The sequence below is a fragment of the Aythya marila genome (assembly GCF_965140915.1).
Source record: "Aythya marila genome assembly, chromosome: Z".
Taxonomy (NCBI): Eukaryota; Metazoa; Chordata; class Aves; order Anseriformes; family Anatidae; genus Aythya; species Aythya marila.
In genome coordinates, this window is record NC_139080.1 from 85,770,237 (window position 1) to 85,787,317 (window position 17,081).

At 35.2% G+C, this 17,081-nt stretch overlaps 1 protein-coding gene across 3 annotated transcripts in view; it reads right to left on the reverse strand.

Annotated features, from left to right (window-relative positions):
* The window catches only part of KIAA0825, a 254,575-nt gene that overhangs the window by 104,361 nt on the left and 133,133 nt on the right, over positions 1–17,081 (reverse strand). For all 3 annotated transcript variants that reach the window (XM_082782589.1, XM_082782587.1, XM_082782588.1), the window contains 2 exons: positions 15,720–15,875; positions 11,693–11,787 (listed from right to left, as the gene is read on the reverse strand). In XM_082782589.1, coding sequence (XP_082638715.1) covers positions 11,693–11,787; positions 15,720–15,875 — 251 coding nt within the window. The remainder of the gene's footprint in view (positions 1–11,692; positions 11,788–15,719; positions 15,876–17,081) is intronic.

Below are 17,081 nucleotides of genomic sequence, written 5' to 3' on the forward strand. Positions count from 1 at the left end.
GTTGACAGCAAGTTAAAAATGAGTTAAGAGTGTGCCCAGCCAAAAGGGGTAACCATATCCTGGGATGCATCAGGCACAGCACTGCCAGCTGGTTGAGGGAATGAACTGTCCCACTCTGCTCTGCACTGGTGTGGCCTTACCTCAAGTAAGATCAGTGTGCAGTTTTGGTTGCCACAAGATAAGAAGGACATAGACATAAGACATAAGAGTATCCAAAGAAGGGCAACAAAGGTGGTGATGGGTCTGGAGTGCAAGACATATGTGGAGTGGCTGAGGTCCCTTGGTTTGTTCAGCACAGAGCAGAGCAGGCTGAGGGGAGGCCTCATGGCGGCCTGCAGCTCCCTCACGAGGGGAGCGGAGGGTCAGGCGCTGAGCTCTGCTATCTGGGAACAGCGACAGGACCCGAGGGAACGGAATGGAGCTGGGACAGGGGAGGGTCAGGCTGGGGGTTAGGGAGAGGTTCTGCACCCAGAGGGTGGTTGGGCACTGGGACAGGCTCCCTGGGGCTGTGGTCATGGCACCAAGCCTGCCAGAGTTTTAGAAAAGTCTGGAAAATGCTCTCAGACATAAGGTTTGATTTTGTGGGCGGTGCTGTGAGGAGCCAGCAGTTGGACTTGATGACCCTTATTATCATCAAGAATATCCAGCTCACGATATTCTCTTGATTCTGAGTGTAACATGATGCTTAAAGAGACTAATAGTTTGTTGTTGGGTTTTTGTTTGTTTGTTTTTGTTTTTTAAGATTATTTATTCATTTATTTTTTTTAAATAGGGCTTGGAAACCATTTGCAAAAAGAATTAAATTGATGAAAGACTTAAAAGATCATGGTATAAAGAGAATAGTTTCCGCAAAAGTAACTCAGTCATCAGTGATCTAAGAATCAATAAAGTAAACAACAATTTGACAATGTTCATATTTCTAAAAGCATTACAGCAATTCCTTTACACTGCTGTAAAATAAATTAAGGCATGATCTTGACAGAATAAGCTCCTCATAATTTGTTAATTTTCTGTTAGAAATGTTTAACAACAGTGAAGACACTAGAACTGTGAAAATAGTCACACAAATCTTGTTCTCGGCCCACTGCTTCTTGTGGTTGGTAAGAAAAAAGGAATAGGTACCCTTTACGAACTGATTGTCATTGATTTTTTCTTGTTCAGAAAGTTATGGCCTGAAGCTGGCTAACTGAGACTGGTTAGTATTAAGTCATTCTGGTTTGGGCACAGTAGTGGAGAATGATCTTTGAGCTAAATTTTAAAATGTCTTAATCTCATGTCACCTTGATCCATGACAATTTGGGTTTGAAGTTTACACAGAAATAGGTCCATGATCTCTTTATGACACATAAGGAACAAATGTCCAGGGGAATTACTATTGTGTGTCACCTGTATTAAGTCCCTGTTATACCATTAAGCTGTTTGCAGATATTGGAAAAAGTGAACAGAACTTTTCTTTGTAAGTCTACTACTTCCCTTTTCAGGAGTGCTTTTAATTTTTTGGTGTCTAACAGCACTTGTACTTACTCCTTTTCCTAGAGAGGTCTCAAGTTTGGGGTCCCATACAATGTCATTCTGTTATTGCTAATCTTCAGTGCATACATGGAATTTTCTGCAGGTGATGAACAAAAGGAGAGACAGATTTGCTGTTGGCAGTGGCTATTTATATTTGAAAGATGTGTGAACTTGCATCTTTTGCTTGTCTTTTTTTTATGTAGGTTGATGCTTCAACTAATTGTAATTGTGTGTAGATGGGGCTGGGTCTAAAAATAATGAGCCTGTTCTTAGCCTGAGTCATATTTATGACTTATTCCATATAGGGAGCTTCTGCTTGTTTCTCTGAAACCCCCTTGGGGTATTGTGGAAAAAGTGAGCTGATGAACACATTCCAGCTCATGGCTATAATACAAAACAACTAGAAAATTGACACTTGAGCAAGCATCAGTTCACCTAATGAACTGAGCGTATGCTTATCAGACAATTTGTGATTACCACAAAGGACCCTTGGTCTCCAGATGAGCTTAAGGTGCTGACTGTGACCTCACAAAAGCAGTAAATAAACTGGGTCTGACCTACTAGAGAACTATTTTCCATCTGTGAACTGCAATAGATGAAGCTGAGACATCCCAGAGAAAAGTCCTTTTTCTAACAATGAAATAGGAACTAAAGAACATCTACAAGATTAGCTTGACAAGATTAGCATATGGGGCAGTCACATCATCTGAAAACCAAGATCAAGAAAGATCTTGAATATTGTATTTCTATATTAATGAAAAAAATCATCTTACATTACAAATTGTAGTTTCTTTCTTTTTAAACGCAATATTGGCACTTATTTCTTTTCCAAAGTCATATATTTATCATCCAAATGCTGTTCCTGTTTATTGCTAAGATTCTGAAAATACTGCATCCGATTTTTTTACACAACACCCATTTATTCACTATGAGCTACACAACAGAACAATTGGCTTTATGCATCTTATTCTGAGATGAAATACATTAAATGCTATAGAATGATCTGACAGTCATTCCATATGAAACAATAAATAATGTGATGTCAAAAACATGAGGGAAATGAAAGAAAACTTACTTTTTAAGAGGTGCTACTATTTAACATTTTTAAAGATTTCTTTTGTACTTGAAAGACAATAAGAAAGCTTTTGATTTTCTATATACCATTTACTGAGGTTTAACTATATATCATAGAAATGCTTTCAGTTTTTATCCAAATGTGCTGTTAAATTACCCATGTAATTATCCCAAGAGAAATCATTATACTTTTTTATTACTAATTTCATTAACACTTTAGTGGGAAGAGTTTGGTTGCATTTAAAATCAGCTGTCACCATCTTTATTAATACAGTTAAAGGGATCATTTCTATATTATTGTGAAGAGCGTTTTTTGAGGGCGTATTTAATTACTGAGTTAAAGCAACAGCAGGAAGTTAATGGGCACAAATACAGGTAATAATCTTTGGTCAAATTTGGAAAAAAATAAAATTTTCCCTAGTCCCAACAGGGACCATTTGTTTTAAAATATGCTACCATTAGAATGGAATTACAACTACTCTTTCTAAAATGGGTGACGTGACATGACGGTATTACATAGTTTAACAAGTTTTCCAATAACAGAGTAGCACTGTGTTGAGTAATCAAATTAAAATCTGGTGCAGATATATCTTAAAGACAGATACAGTCTAAGATCTGTTCACAGAGCCTTGTAAAGACAAAGCAGATATGATTTTGATATACCACTATTATAATACCTTATTACGTCATCAATATATGCAGCACCATTTTTTTGTCTTTTGTGTGCATTATGCTATCACTGAACCTGCAAGCATTACACTTTATTCAGTTCCATGGATTTAACTGGAATTAGACCAAAATAACTTTGCAACTGGTGATCCAGACATAAGACATGGAGAACGTGGACTGCAAAGTAAAGTTAAATTCATATATGAAAATCAAGACCAGATTTTTTTTTTCTTTTTTAAAGGTGGGGGACACCTTCTCATCTGCTTCAGACTGTAAAGAAATATTTTTATTATCCTGAGCATCCATATTTGGAAAAAAATGAGAATTAGGGAGACCACGGAATTAGCAAATCCAACCAAATTTATATTCATTGCTCTTTGTCAGAGTAAAATTATTTTTTATTTACAGTGAGTATTTCAATTTCAATTTCAAAATTAATGGGGCACTATAAGACCTCTTACTTGACTTTCCTTAATTCCGTGGCATACACAGAGTTTAAGGAAGAATGATGTGGAAAAAGTGTACAGAGATTTCATTCTTTATCTTCTTATCATGTTTTTCTCCCATTAGTGCAGGTGAAAAATACAGGCCTAGTTGATTAAATAAGATTCTGAATCCTATCCTCTACATATTTTAGGACTTTAGAACTTCCTGTCTACAGTACAGCACTACAGAATAACTAAGTTTTTTGTTCCAGATATTTTTTGTACTAGAAGAATGGACTTGAAAATTGTGAAGAAAATGGTCTTTCATTTACATGCATAAAGTCTCTGTATTAATTTTTTCTGTTGAAGCTTTTGTTCACATTTCACAAGTACAACAACCATATAAACTTATCATTCCAAATCAAAACTGTGTGCTTAAATGAACTTTTATTAAAATGAGCAACAACTAAAACAGTACCTGTTTTTCCTTCTGTTTTAAACAAAAACAGTGTCCCTTGCAAAAGAGATTATTTATTTATTTATTTATTAAAAGTCAATAGTTAAAACATTGCAGGGTTGTATTTTTTCCAACTAAAAGGGGAAGAAAAAAAGTTTAAGAATGTTTATAGATGTGTCTAGTTTAACAGTTTCATGTGTTGGATGTGACTTTCACAGTCTGTTGGCACTTTGCAGGAAAGCCATCACACCTGTGACTTGCTTGTTGATTAATGAGTCTTTCAACTCATCACTACCATCCGAAGAAGGGCCGTGGCCTTTCTAAGCTTCACTGGTTTATTCGCCTCCACTGTAGTCCTACCAAGGTATCTTCTATAAAGAAAATCACACCTGGTTAAGACTAATGAAAACCTCAATATGTCATTTTCTAGACAAGTCAAAAAGCATGTAAAACTAGACAAAAGATGTATTCAAGCAACATGAATGCAGTTTTGTCATAACCTGTCAATCTAAAGACTAACATAAAAAAGCTCTCTTCAATGACATTTTCCAGTGTCAACTATTAGAATGACAATTCTGAATTCCCTCTTTCCTGCATGATGCAGGATGCATAATGGTTTCCCAATCTTTACAAAGATTTTTTTTTTTTTTTGTTAGATCCCAGAAAGATGTTTATAGTGGAAAAACAAACAAACAAACAAAACACACCACCACCAACAACCACCACCAGTTTTTCTGGGCCAGACCATCAGTCAGCATGTTAGCTCACAAAGACCCAAATCACAGTGCTTAGGCAGGTTTGAAGGTGACTACACAAGTCACAGTGCCTATTGTGCACATGTGGAATTGCCCGACTCTCCCATATTTAATCACGTCATGATCAGAAAACTTTCTGGGGAAGATTTACTTTGTCAACTGGTCCTGGAGGAGAGGCAATTAGATCTTTGGGACTTCTCATCCTTCCTTAAGCAGTTAGCTATTTAATCAGGGTAGGCCAGGCAGGATAATGGAAGTGCATCCAGCAAGGCCATGTGAGAAAGCCAAAATAACTGTGGGAAAGCGGTTGCTCTGGGAGAGAGGGTACAACATGGAGAAGGAAGAGTTATGACTATGAAAAGTCTGTCATCGCAGTAGCACCTACCAGTCCTTGCTAGTTGATATGTAGTACGAACAGCAAATGTCTCAAGGTCAAGACAAAGCAACATTTTTCCCCCAACTCCTTCAGCAAACTAACCAGCCTGTCACTTCCTAAGAAGACTGCAAGGTAATTCAAATTATACTTAAAAGAAATTGCTTAGATAAGTAAAGGTGAGACACTTGCCCTTTGTTGCCAACTGGGACTGTTGCATTTTAGCTTTTGCATCTTAAAATTTACTTACAAGAGCTAGCTTCTACTCTTGGATTTGCTACGGACTAATTTCACAATGTTGAAGAAAACTTAAAAGGTAACTATAGAACTAGATTTTCCATCTGTTTAACTTTGATATTATTACTTCCCCATCTACCTTTCAGGGGATTTACATGTCTCAACTCATTACAGCTAGCAAAGAAATTGAGATTCCCTGTATGGAAACCAAATTATTCTGTATTACTAGCACCTTGCTGAAAATTCCTGATCTAACAGAAACAGAAGAAAGAAACAATGGCTTGGTGGGCAAAACAGACTTTTAGTTTGTTGGCTTGTGTCTTGTAGCCTCTTCCTTTGTGGGTATAGTGAGAAAGCCTATAGATGAAATGAGTAGCTTAGTAGTGTGTATAGTTAGGGTAATCAGTACTCAGAGTGCATTAATATGCATTTAGAGCTTACGATTCCTATGTATCTATTAAGAGTGAAAACTTGAATCAGAAAGAGAAAGAAGAACAGATAAGGCGTCAAATGTGATTTTCTCCACTTAAGAATCCTTACTTAGCAACAGGATCCAAGACAGAGTTGAAAGGAAGGCAAATTGTTTGCAGATGAAAGGACGCATCTATTTTTAAGAAAAGTCAGCCAGGTCATGGGATGCCAGTCATCACATTAATTAGATAGTGGCATAAAATGTCAAAGTGTCACATTTCCAAATAATCATTTGTGATTGCAGTATACAAAAATATCTACTTATAAAGAAGATGTAGACTTTAAAAGAAACTGACGAAACATGAATTATAACACTAAATGTATATATGCATTATTACCATTAATGCATTACATTTACTTATTTTTTGCATCAAAACATATCAAAGAACATACAAACATGGACAAATACTACCTGATTTTAATGGGGAAAGCAAGATACAGTGGGACAACATTAGCAAAATGCCTTTTCAGTCACAGGCCAAAATAGCCAGAAGGCAATGCTTTCTACACATTTTAATGCAAACATAGCCAATATTTTTTTTTTTCCCCTTTTTCTATAGGCAAATTTTGAGCAATTGAAAGCATCAAGTTAGAACAAAACCTTATTGAAGCAATATTATAGCTGTTACTTCAGGAAGAGCTGCTGAATACATACTTTCACATCCCATGTAAAGCCTCATCATAAAGAATTTCCGAGTATTAAAAAGGAATTTACATTAACTGGGATATAACAGTCTTTTCCTTTTTAGCATCAGTTATTGGAGAATATTATTTTATTCATAGGATTCATCAACATGTCTGCAGGAGAGATAGACTGGTAACAAACAGAAAAGTCTGAAACATACTACATATGGGAAATCTCACCTTTCACCTCACTTTCCTTTGCAATTTGTGCTAAAGTTGTATCCATAATAGTGGACGAAGTGGCATTCAGATAGCATTTACAGAGTATCATCTTTCCTTTTGCTTAGCAATATACATTCTGTCACCAATACTTTAAAACTGCCAGGCAGGGTACTAAGCTGTTTTTGACAGATCCTTTGAGATCAGAGTGTAGTTTCATTAGTTGTATCAGAAGAAGATAAGCAGAAGGAGGATAATTCTTATGTTGACGGATCTGACATAAAACTTCTCCTTGACCAGCTTATTTATGGAAAAGAGACCTTGCCTATCCAAAAATTCAATGAACTATTTTTTTTTTTCTCCTACTTTTTTGATCCAGCACCAGGATTTAAACCTTAATCTGTGCCCAACCAAGAGATGTGCAGTGAGGAATTAACACCTTTCACCTGTTTCTTCTGATTTGGTAACAGTCTGATACTGTATTTGCTAGCCTCCCATGTATATTAGAAAGCCTGTTCACATATACATCATAAGGGCATCCATTATAGTCTCACCAAGCAGGTGGTAATTACTGCAGTATTAATGGCATCACAGTTCCCCAGCAACACATCATTAATAGTTGACATGTAGCTTTAACAACAATATTGATTATCAATATCTGGCAGTGTGGATACAAAAGGTCTAGGAGCATCTGCAGTTTAGAAGAAGGCTTGACTAACACATGCAAAAGCACATTAGACATAACACTGGCATGCTCTGCCATGCAGATATGGCCTCTCTCTTGGCAACATGCCAGTAACTCCTCTTCCACCATTTGTTTCTACTACAAAGAAAATTGTCAGAGAACTTGCTACCTTATCATATGTATGGTATCTTCATTTCTCAGACTTGGGCTTCTGTACAGTTACATAAAAATCCTTCACAAGCAACAAAGTGCATGCAGTTTGCTGACATTCTTTTCAATCTCAAAACTACATAATGCATTTTTCCATGTGTTGATAAACTGGATTTTAAAAGAGCATTTTCTGGATATCTAGATAATCAACAACACAATGAATATAAACATTTTCTATAAATAGTTCACCATATGGCTACCATTCTCAACAGATGGTGTCTGTGTATCCACTAGAATATACAAGAGCTATGCAGATTTTGCCCTGCAATCACTCAAAATTCTAAACAAGATTTTTTTAAACTAAATTTCAGTTTTATTAAGCATAACCAATGGTAAATAAATAAATAAGTAAATTAATAAATAAACAGCTAACTAGTGCTTGAATAGTAATGCCATAACTATATTAACAAATTAATTCATAAAAGGCGAGTAGATGGTTCTTACCAAGTATAGTCAAAAGGATTTCAAATAGAGACATTATGTACAAGATCAACTTCGACAGCACAAAATGATTTTCTTTATATTAGTATAGCACTCTAGTGCCAAGGATAGTCTTTGCCTTCCTAAACAACAGTTTCACATGTAAACAGTGCCAGCCCAGTAATTTATCAGACAGAATAAGGCCAATGGCATCCTGGCTTGTATCAGGAACAGTGTGACCCACAGGGCTAGGGAGGTGATCGTCCCCCTGTACTCAGCTCTGGTGAGGCTGCACCTCGAGTACTGTGTTCAGTTTTGGGCCCCTCGCTACAAGAAGGACATCGAGGTGCTTGAGCGGGTGCAGAGAAGGGCGACGAAGCTGGTGAGGGGTCTGGAGAACAAGTCTTATGAGGAGTGGCTAGGGGAGCTGGGCTTGTTCAGCCTGGAGAAGAGGAGGCTCGGGGGTGACCTTATCACTCTCTACAGGTACCTTAAAGTAGGTTGTAGCGAGGTGGGAGTTGGTCTATTCTCCCAGGTGCCTGGTGACAGGATGAGGGGGAATGGGCTAAAGCTGCATCAGGGTTTAGGTTGGATATTAGGAAGAACTTCATTACTGAGAGGGTTGTTAGGCATTGGAATGGGCTGACCAGGGAAGTGGCTGAGTCACCATCCCTGGAGATCTTTAAAAGATGTTTAGATTTAGTGCCCAGTGATATGGTTTAGTGGAGGACTTGTTAGTGTTAGGTCAGAGGTTGGACTCTGTGATCTTGGAGGTCTCTTCCAACCTAGATGATTCTGTGATTCTATGTTAAAAACAATTCTGAAATTATAAGAATGCGGGTGTTTGTGCATGTTTAGCAGCAAACACTACTACAAAGCATACATATTTTACCTAATTGTAGTAGAAAACACATTTTTAGTTTATGACAGTTTCCCTAAAGTCAATATATAAACAATTCCAGGTTTTCTACTCTACTTTGAAAACTTGCTGCTGAAAAAAATCCTTAAATGACAGGTGTCATTTAAGGTCTTCTGAACACTTTGAAGATCGTAGGAATGAGTGCAATAGATTCACGCACTCATGTGTAGCCAACAGTGAGCAGTATACAACAATTCATTCTGTTTTAACCAGTCCTAAAAGTCTTTTACTTTCCCCTAACCACCAACCAATTAATTTGCCTACCACTTGCTGGCTCTGGGACAATGCTCCCATAACCCCCTCCCACCTAACTCCGTCATTAACTAGGTTAGAGGAGCATTTCCCTTGTAAATGAGTCCCCTAAGCATTGTAAAACTTTTTCCCTCCCCCTCCCCCCGGCCCCCCCCAAAAAAAAAAAAAGTGAAAGTAGAACATACCTATTTTGCTTCATATACATCAGACAGTATTTTTCTTTAAACATATAAATAAATAGACTTCAGTGTATAGGTAGAATAGAACAGGTAAAATATTCAATAGAACAGGTAAAAATATTTTTATCTGCACAGAAATAACTGATAAGAGAAAGATTTAGAGTGTGTTAAAGAAATGAGTGCTTGTACTCTTAAGTTACAGCCCTTGGTTTTGATGACCTCATCTTAGGAGGCAAATAGTAAAAACACAATGGAGGAGGGCAATGCAAGCAGGAGGTCAAAATAAGGATCACGCTAAGTGAGTACGTGATTAAGACCTAAGCACAAATAAGGCTGAGATTTATGAAGTTTTAGGAAGGAGCATGAAGCATCATGTAAAGATAGGGCTTACTTGAGTCATTGTAAGGCTTGCTGGAGTAACCACCAGACCAGCAAGAATTGGTTTAGCTAGCTGAAAACATGAACAGAAATACTTTCTCTAGGCTAAAATTTGAGTCATTTAAGGACAAGCTGGGTTGGAGATGCTGATCACTGTGGGAGATACTGGGATTAGCAATTCTGCTTAATGCTCACAATGGGTTTAGATGATCTGTTGGTCTGTAAAATAGAGAGGAGAGGTTTGAATAATAAATCCATTAGATAATCATTAATGTCTTGCATAATGTCACTTCAAGATGAGAATTTTCATATCATGTAGAAGGGCAGTGAATGGAGACATTTGCAAATTAGGAAGGATGACAAAAATTAGGGCAGTTATTGAAGGGAAAAAAGAGATGCAATAGATGATGTGATAAAAGCATGTAATACAGAGGACAGAGAAGGTATACACATGGCTTCTTTTTAAACTTTGTACAGGGATCAAAAGGAAAATTAAATGTGTTTAAAGACACTGGAGAAGAAGTGACCACAGAAGATGTTCCCTCTGCAAAACAGGTCTCTCATTTGTCTCATATGACATCAACACAAAGGGAAGTATCAGAACCATCTTGAGTCTAAGATTATTAAACTCTCCTTTAAAAGGACAAACTTTTTTAGTTTACTTCATTTTTAAATGAAGGACAGGAGTTACTAATCAGCAGGAGAATTATCAAATTAAAGAAGTAGATCTGAATCATCTCTGCCATTTAACATAAAAATGGCACTACTGGTACAGACCAAGATCTCCACATAATCCTATATTCTGCTTGGTTCTGGGTAATAGAGGACATCAAGAGGAGAACTGACTGGCAAAATGGAGAGCACATTTTTGCCAGCATAACTTTCTATGCAATTGTACTGAAATTTTGGAAAATAACTATTTAAGTAAGAGAAAAATTCATCATAGCAAAATTAAGATGAATGGAAATAAACTGCAAAAATATTTTATATATAAAATGAGGGTGGACTTAAGTGTGTAGGACATTAATTGCTAGTGATAAATTAAGAATGTGACAAAAACAAATATTTTTGACATGCAAGTAATATACTTTTGAAATCATCAGCAGTTTCTAAATAGAAAAACAGTTCACTTTCAAAGGCAAGTGATACAACCATAACAGATATTACCCTTACGAGGACTCAGAATTATGAAAGGAGCATTAAACTTTTTGGTTCAAAACATATGTTTTCCAGGTCTTACAAGGCTATGTAAGAAGTATTTTATAAAATACACCCATTTTTTCCACCTATAATTTTTGGAATTTTAAAAATTGCTCTTTCCGAAATTAACAAGTATAACCTCAATTTAATATCTCCTTAGTTGGTAAATAGATATAAATTTTAGAAGTAAAACACTGTTAAAGTAAGTTTCATTAGTTAAAACCTATTAAAGAAATACTTCATATTTCTAGCTATATTTTTCATGCTCCCAGATGAATTTAAGACTCATTACAATTTGAACAAACATCCCCAAAGTTCTGTGCTGAAATCTCCATTGGCTGTATAGCTCTAGCAAAGTTAACAATTACTTATTTCTTTTCAAACCACAGTTTATGGGCAATATCAACATAGATTAATGTCTAAGCCAGAAATAACTATGTCTTCAAAACAGGAATTCATCTTTGCATGAATCAAATACACAAAGACAATAAGTAACTCAACTTAAAAACTGCATACTTAAAAATAAATATATAATTTATTTTATAAAGTTCACCAGAAAATTATATATTCACTGACCATTTTAAAGTAATGCAGACAAGTGGAAAGCACAGTTAATTGCCAGAATCCCCTTACCTGTGTGCCAGCAGCACCCTGAAGGTCATCTGCTTCAGTCCCAAATAATTTGGCAGGAAATTTGACCAATCCCGGTTCCATTCAGTAATGGTTGACTGTTGATACATGGCAAGAAGCTATTGTTAGTTATTAATCAGTGTTAATATCATCAGCAAATTAAAGCTCCAGCTGTGATATACTAACCAAGAAGGAGGGGGGTCTAGAACAAGGACTTAGACAGATGATATCAATCATGTCCACAGGAGAAGGTTTTTATTCCAATACGACAGCAATTAATTTATAAATCCATTTGGGAATGTAACCATTATTTATAAAAAGATAAATCAATTTTTTGAACCGTTATTCTTCCAACTGTTAATGGCATTCTGCCCAACCACTTTGTCTGAGAGCTTGACTCTTTGTTTAGAAAGCAAAATAATTGTCAACTTTTTATGTAACAGAAATTTTTATTTTCTGCCATCAGCAAAAAGTTTGTCATGAAAAACTTAGCATAGTTGGAATTCAAGATGTAACCTGTATCTTAATTACAGTGATGGTTTACTTGTTTATTTTTTTGCAAGGCACTCCAGTCACCAGATGGTTATTATAAACAGCAGTAAGTCTAGACAATATGAAATAATACAACTCTATGCTGCTTATTTAATAAATAAAAGCAACATAAAATAAGGGTGGACAGACAAAAGACCACGCACCACATTCTTGTATTTGTAAAATAATAACTGCTGTGTAATAGTAATTTTCATTGTCAGTACTGGTCAACTAGTGATTACAATTCAACATTCTTCAGAAGGAATCATTAAAAAAAATTATTATTGTAACAGTAAAATACCACTCAGTTAAAAAATAAAAATAAAAATAGATGAGTTATTCATAGCAATGGAAATATATCTAAATAGGAAGACTGAAGCGTGTCATGCAGTATATATTTTCCTTCTTATAGACATCACTTGGTTGTTCTGGGAGAGCTGGATCAGTGCAATCCCTTTCAGGTAGTCCTTCCCTCTCCTTCCACCTTTAGTTATTCTCTTCCTTCTTTTCATTTTCTTACTAATTGCCGTCTCTGGGATGCACTTAAAATTAACATAGAAGAAGAAAGGTGAAATACAGGAGATAAGGGCAGCTAAAGAAGGAATAACAAAGTAAAAGTGGAAGGTACACAAACAAACAAACAAACAAAAAGAATCAGTGAACATCTAATAAACAAGAAATAAGGAAAAAATTCAACTGAAAGAACAGTAGAAAAATAGAGAGGAAAAAACAGGCAACTGTTCAATACTCTGAAATGAGTTAGAAATTAGTAAATACAACGGAAATACTTGTAAAATCAAGCAAGATAAAAAGGAGAAGCTGAACTGCCAGTAGTGGCAACTAGGAAAATTTACTTGTCTAACAGATAAAATTCAGTCCACCAGGCTGACCAATTCTGTGAAAATAAATAAATAAATAAATAAATAAAAAGAAAGCAACAACAAGAACTACACACACAAAATACCTCCATACTTCAGGAAAGGGAAAATAAATATATACATATATATTTATATTTATTAAATATTTTTCTTCATTGATACTGTTGAGACATTGCACAGCCTGGACTTAATCTTATTAGACAATAGAGCAGCAGTACTGGCAGAGACTGAAGTGTCAGGACAAATTGATAAAATCAAGAGCAACAAGTTACTAGGAACAGATGGTGATTATTCAAGATTTTTGCAGGAATGTAAGAATGAAATAGCTGAATTGTTAACAGAAATGACATACTTCATAGAATCATCTACTGAACCGAGGGTTAGAAGGTAAAAAACATTGCATATCTTTAACAAAAATCATAGAGTTGATCTCAAAATATCAGTTTGGTGGCCTTTGTTTCAGGAGCAGTAAAACTCATAGAAGTTATGATTAGGTAACTTGCCAAAGACGGCACAGTGGGGATGAATTAGCAAAACAGAATGGAAAAATCAACAACCCTAATGTATTGCAAAAACTGATCAAAAAGCAATATATGATATGTCTGCTATAACTTACCTTTCAGTTATTATTTCAGGAATTATTTCTGAAATAATTCCATATAAACAATCCTCTACTGAGGAAACTAAGAACATGTCTACAGTTATAATATAGCATAACATAATACAAACATTCTCTGGCCTGCTTGCAGGACTCAATAAGCAGTATTGTCTATTCGTTTAGCCCTTCTTAGAGAGAAGCTTTTAAATACAATACAAAATTAACCCATCAGTAAACAGCGTTGTGAAACCAGGATCACAATGGGCTTATTTTGACTTAGAATTTATTAAGAAACAAATGTTAGTTCCTGCATTGAAAACACATCTGGCTACATTAGATTTAAAGAAAAATAAAAAAATTAATAATGGATTATATACTCTTCAGATTCATGGCAGTTGCCAACTACTAAGAATGAATGTAAGAAAAAGATACATCCCATAAGAATAATTGTTCCTTTGCAGTGCTCTGGCATCTTCTCACAGTCCTCTAGGTTAGCAAATAGTCTACAAGAGACCAGACACTGAACTACACTGATCACTATTTAATAAATAGCAGGTCCCACATCAGTAAATAAAAGTGTAATTTGTATTGAAGGGGAGAAATCTTTAATAATATTATTAAGTTCAACAAATATGTCTGTCATTATGAACAACAGGGGTAGCACCCGATACTTTTAGCTTTGTGATCTACTGCACTGTGTTTTTTTTTCCCCTTAATTCTAAGATATTCTTCCATATTCTGATAATAGACTTTATGCCAAAAGTTTACAGAATACAAAGTGATTTAATATCAACTATCTATCCATTGTCATCTATTGATTAATAGAGCACTACAAACCCATCATATAGCAGAAGAATTCTGCCCTGAGTTGTCACTACTTTAAGGTCTTATTCTACTATACTATTAATGAATTGAGGCATGTAAACTCTTTTCTGCATTTCAAATTGAATCTGTACCCCCTTAGGTTCTGTCAAGTGAGTATATACATAAAGAGACCAGTGGAAGGAAAAAAAGACACTTTAAAACATGTTTTTCTGGAATGAGAAGCCATGTGAAATTGATATTAATCTCCTTTTTCGGGACATTAGCATTTTGATTGTAACATGACAATGATTAAGTATTGATTAAACAAGTAGAAAAAAAAAAAAAAAAAACAGGTATATTTTACAGCAATACAACTGGTGAAATAGACCAAAATGTTCACAACTGAGAATGCAGATGATACAAATTAAAAACAAAGCTGTACTGAAGAATAGCGTCTTTCAATCAAAAGTCTGTAAAGTGAATTTCATGCAACTTTAATGCCATTTTTTTTAAAATGTTTGAAATCATAGGGGAAGAATCAAAACTGTAGATGATGGATTAGGAAGTCGAGAAACCATGGTGTAAGATTCTGTTGGTGTCCAAGTCCAATCAAATACAATTCATTTTGTGGAATGAATTAGTCATGTGGCTCCCTGGCATAGGTTTGTGCAAGTAGATATATTCTATATGTTTGTTATGATACCAGGAAAGTGACACAGAAATGCATGCTTTCATTTCTCCCCCCTCCAGCACTTACTCTCACTTCTCTGTATTTTCAAAGTTTATGTTACTGTTCAACATTTCTGTGAAAGCCTCATCAGGTAAGACTCTAAATATGCACTTGGAGATTTGCCATGATTTTTCAAAGGACTAAGACTAGCCTCATCTACCATTACACAGATGTAGTACATGTCATTGCTACTAATAGGTTTTCCTTCACTATACTGAACTAACACAGAAAGTCTAACTAAATGCAAATTGCTCTTATATGCAATAATTCTGATAAAAGAAAAGGACAATAATGGCTTTTTGAACACCATGATATTGTAGAGAGTGCCCTCATTAAAATCCTGAGTAATAATATTCCTTTGCACTTCATCAAAAGTGAACTCATGTAATTAATTCTTTTTTATAATTTCAGTCTCTGTCATTATCATGATCATAATAAGATTGACAAGTAAAAATTATACTATAACCAAGGTTTCAGATTTTCACAAACCTGATTGAACACTTTTGCACAAGATTGGCTGTACACCTGGAAAGGATTGAAGACAGCCTGCTCTTCTCTGCCCTTCAGTGTCAAAGGCAGGCATTGATTGGAGGTAACACTCTCTTCAGAGTAATTCTCACAAGACAGCTGCTCTTTCAAATATTCCTTTTAAGGAGAGAAAAAAAAAAAAAAAAAAAAAAAAAGGAATTACATGCCACCTAGCCTTTTAACTGAAATTTCCCAAATTTCAGGCATAACTTTACTGTGTGCTTCCTAATGCTAAAGGGGAAAATAAAATATCTTTCTCAAAATAGAGACCTTTTCAAGAGTAATATCACCCTACAACAATAAAGAGCTCCTATGAATATCAAACTGAAGCAAATCAGAATAATCAGGTACTGTTTTGAATTTATCATCAGTGATGTTTAACAGGTCTCATTTAAGATATGCGTTAGGTCTATGTGGTAGTGAAAAACAAATGTTTTCTATGAGCTGTTCTAATGTATATAATCTCTTTTATATGATAAAGTATACAGGCATATTTGTTTTTTAGGCAGCATTACATAGTCACTACATGACTATAAAATCTGTTGTTTAAACACAGGAAATAAATACTCTACCCCTCTTCAAAACTATTTTTAATTATTTAAGCATTTGAAGACTAGAACTCATTTGTGATTTACATGGCAATTTTAGAAACTATAGTGTAACAGACACATGATTATTTTGGCCACAATCTTTTCTGTTTTCACTTCTTAAACTACTATGTAAATAAATCATCATTGCATGCCAATAAAGCGTTTTGATTAAATAGAACCATTTTACGAAGAGCTAGATAATGAAACACTTACAGATCTATTTGCTGGAAGGACTATTGTGATTAAACAGTTTATTGTTATTAAAATGAAGTCCATAATAATAGGATTGCCATAACATTGAGCTCACTCAAGGTGAGTCTTTATTAAGATGGGTAGATGCAAGTGTTCCTCTTACTTTGCAGTAATACTGAGTTAATAAAAAAAAATAAAATCAGACTCAAATGAGGGAGTGTGTAAACTACATTACATGACAGTGTACTTCTAAATTGATCCTTCTAAAACAATAATTTCACCGTCACTTTAAACTGATTCAGATGTGGCCTGGCCTGAAAGGCATGAATTTCCTCCCAATTTGGATTGTGGTTGTTTCTCCCTTGCTCCCTTGCATTGGCACTAGCATACGTTGTGAAATCGGCAAAAAAAAAAAAAAAAAAAAAAAAAAAAAAAAAAAAAAAAGAAGAAGAAAGGTTTAAGGTTTCAGCCAGATGAGAAAGTCACACAATTTCTAGTACTAGTGCAAAGGAGGCCCTAAGAGTTGCAAAACACAAAGGGA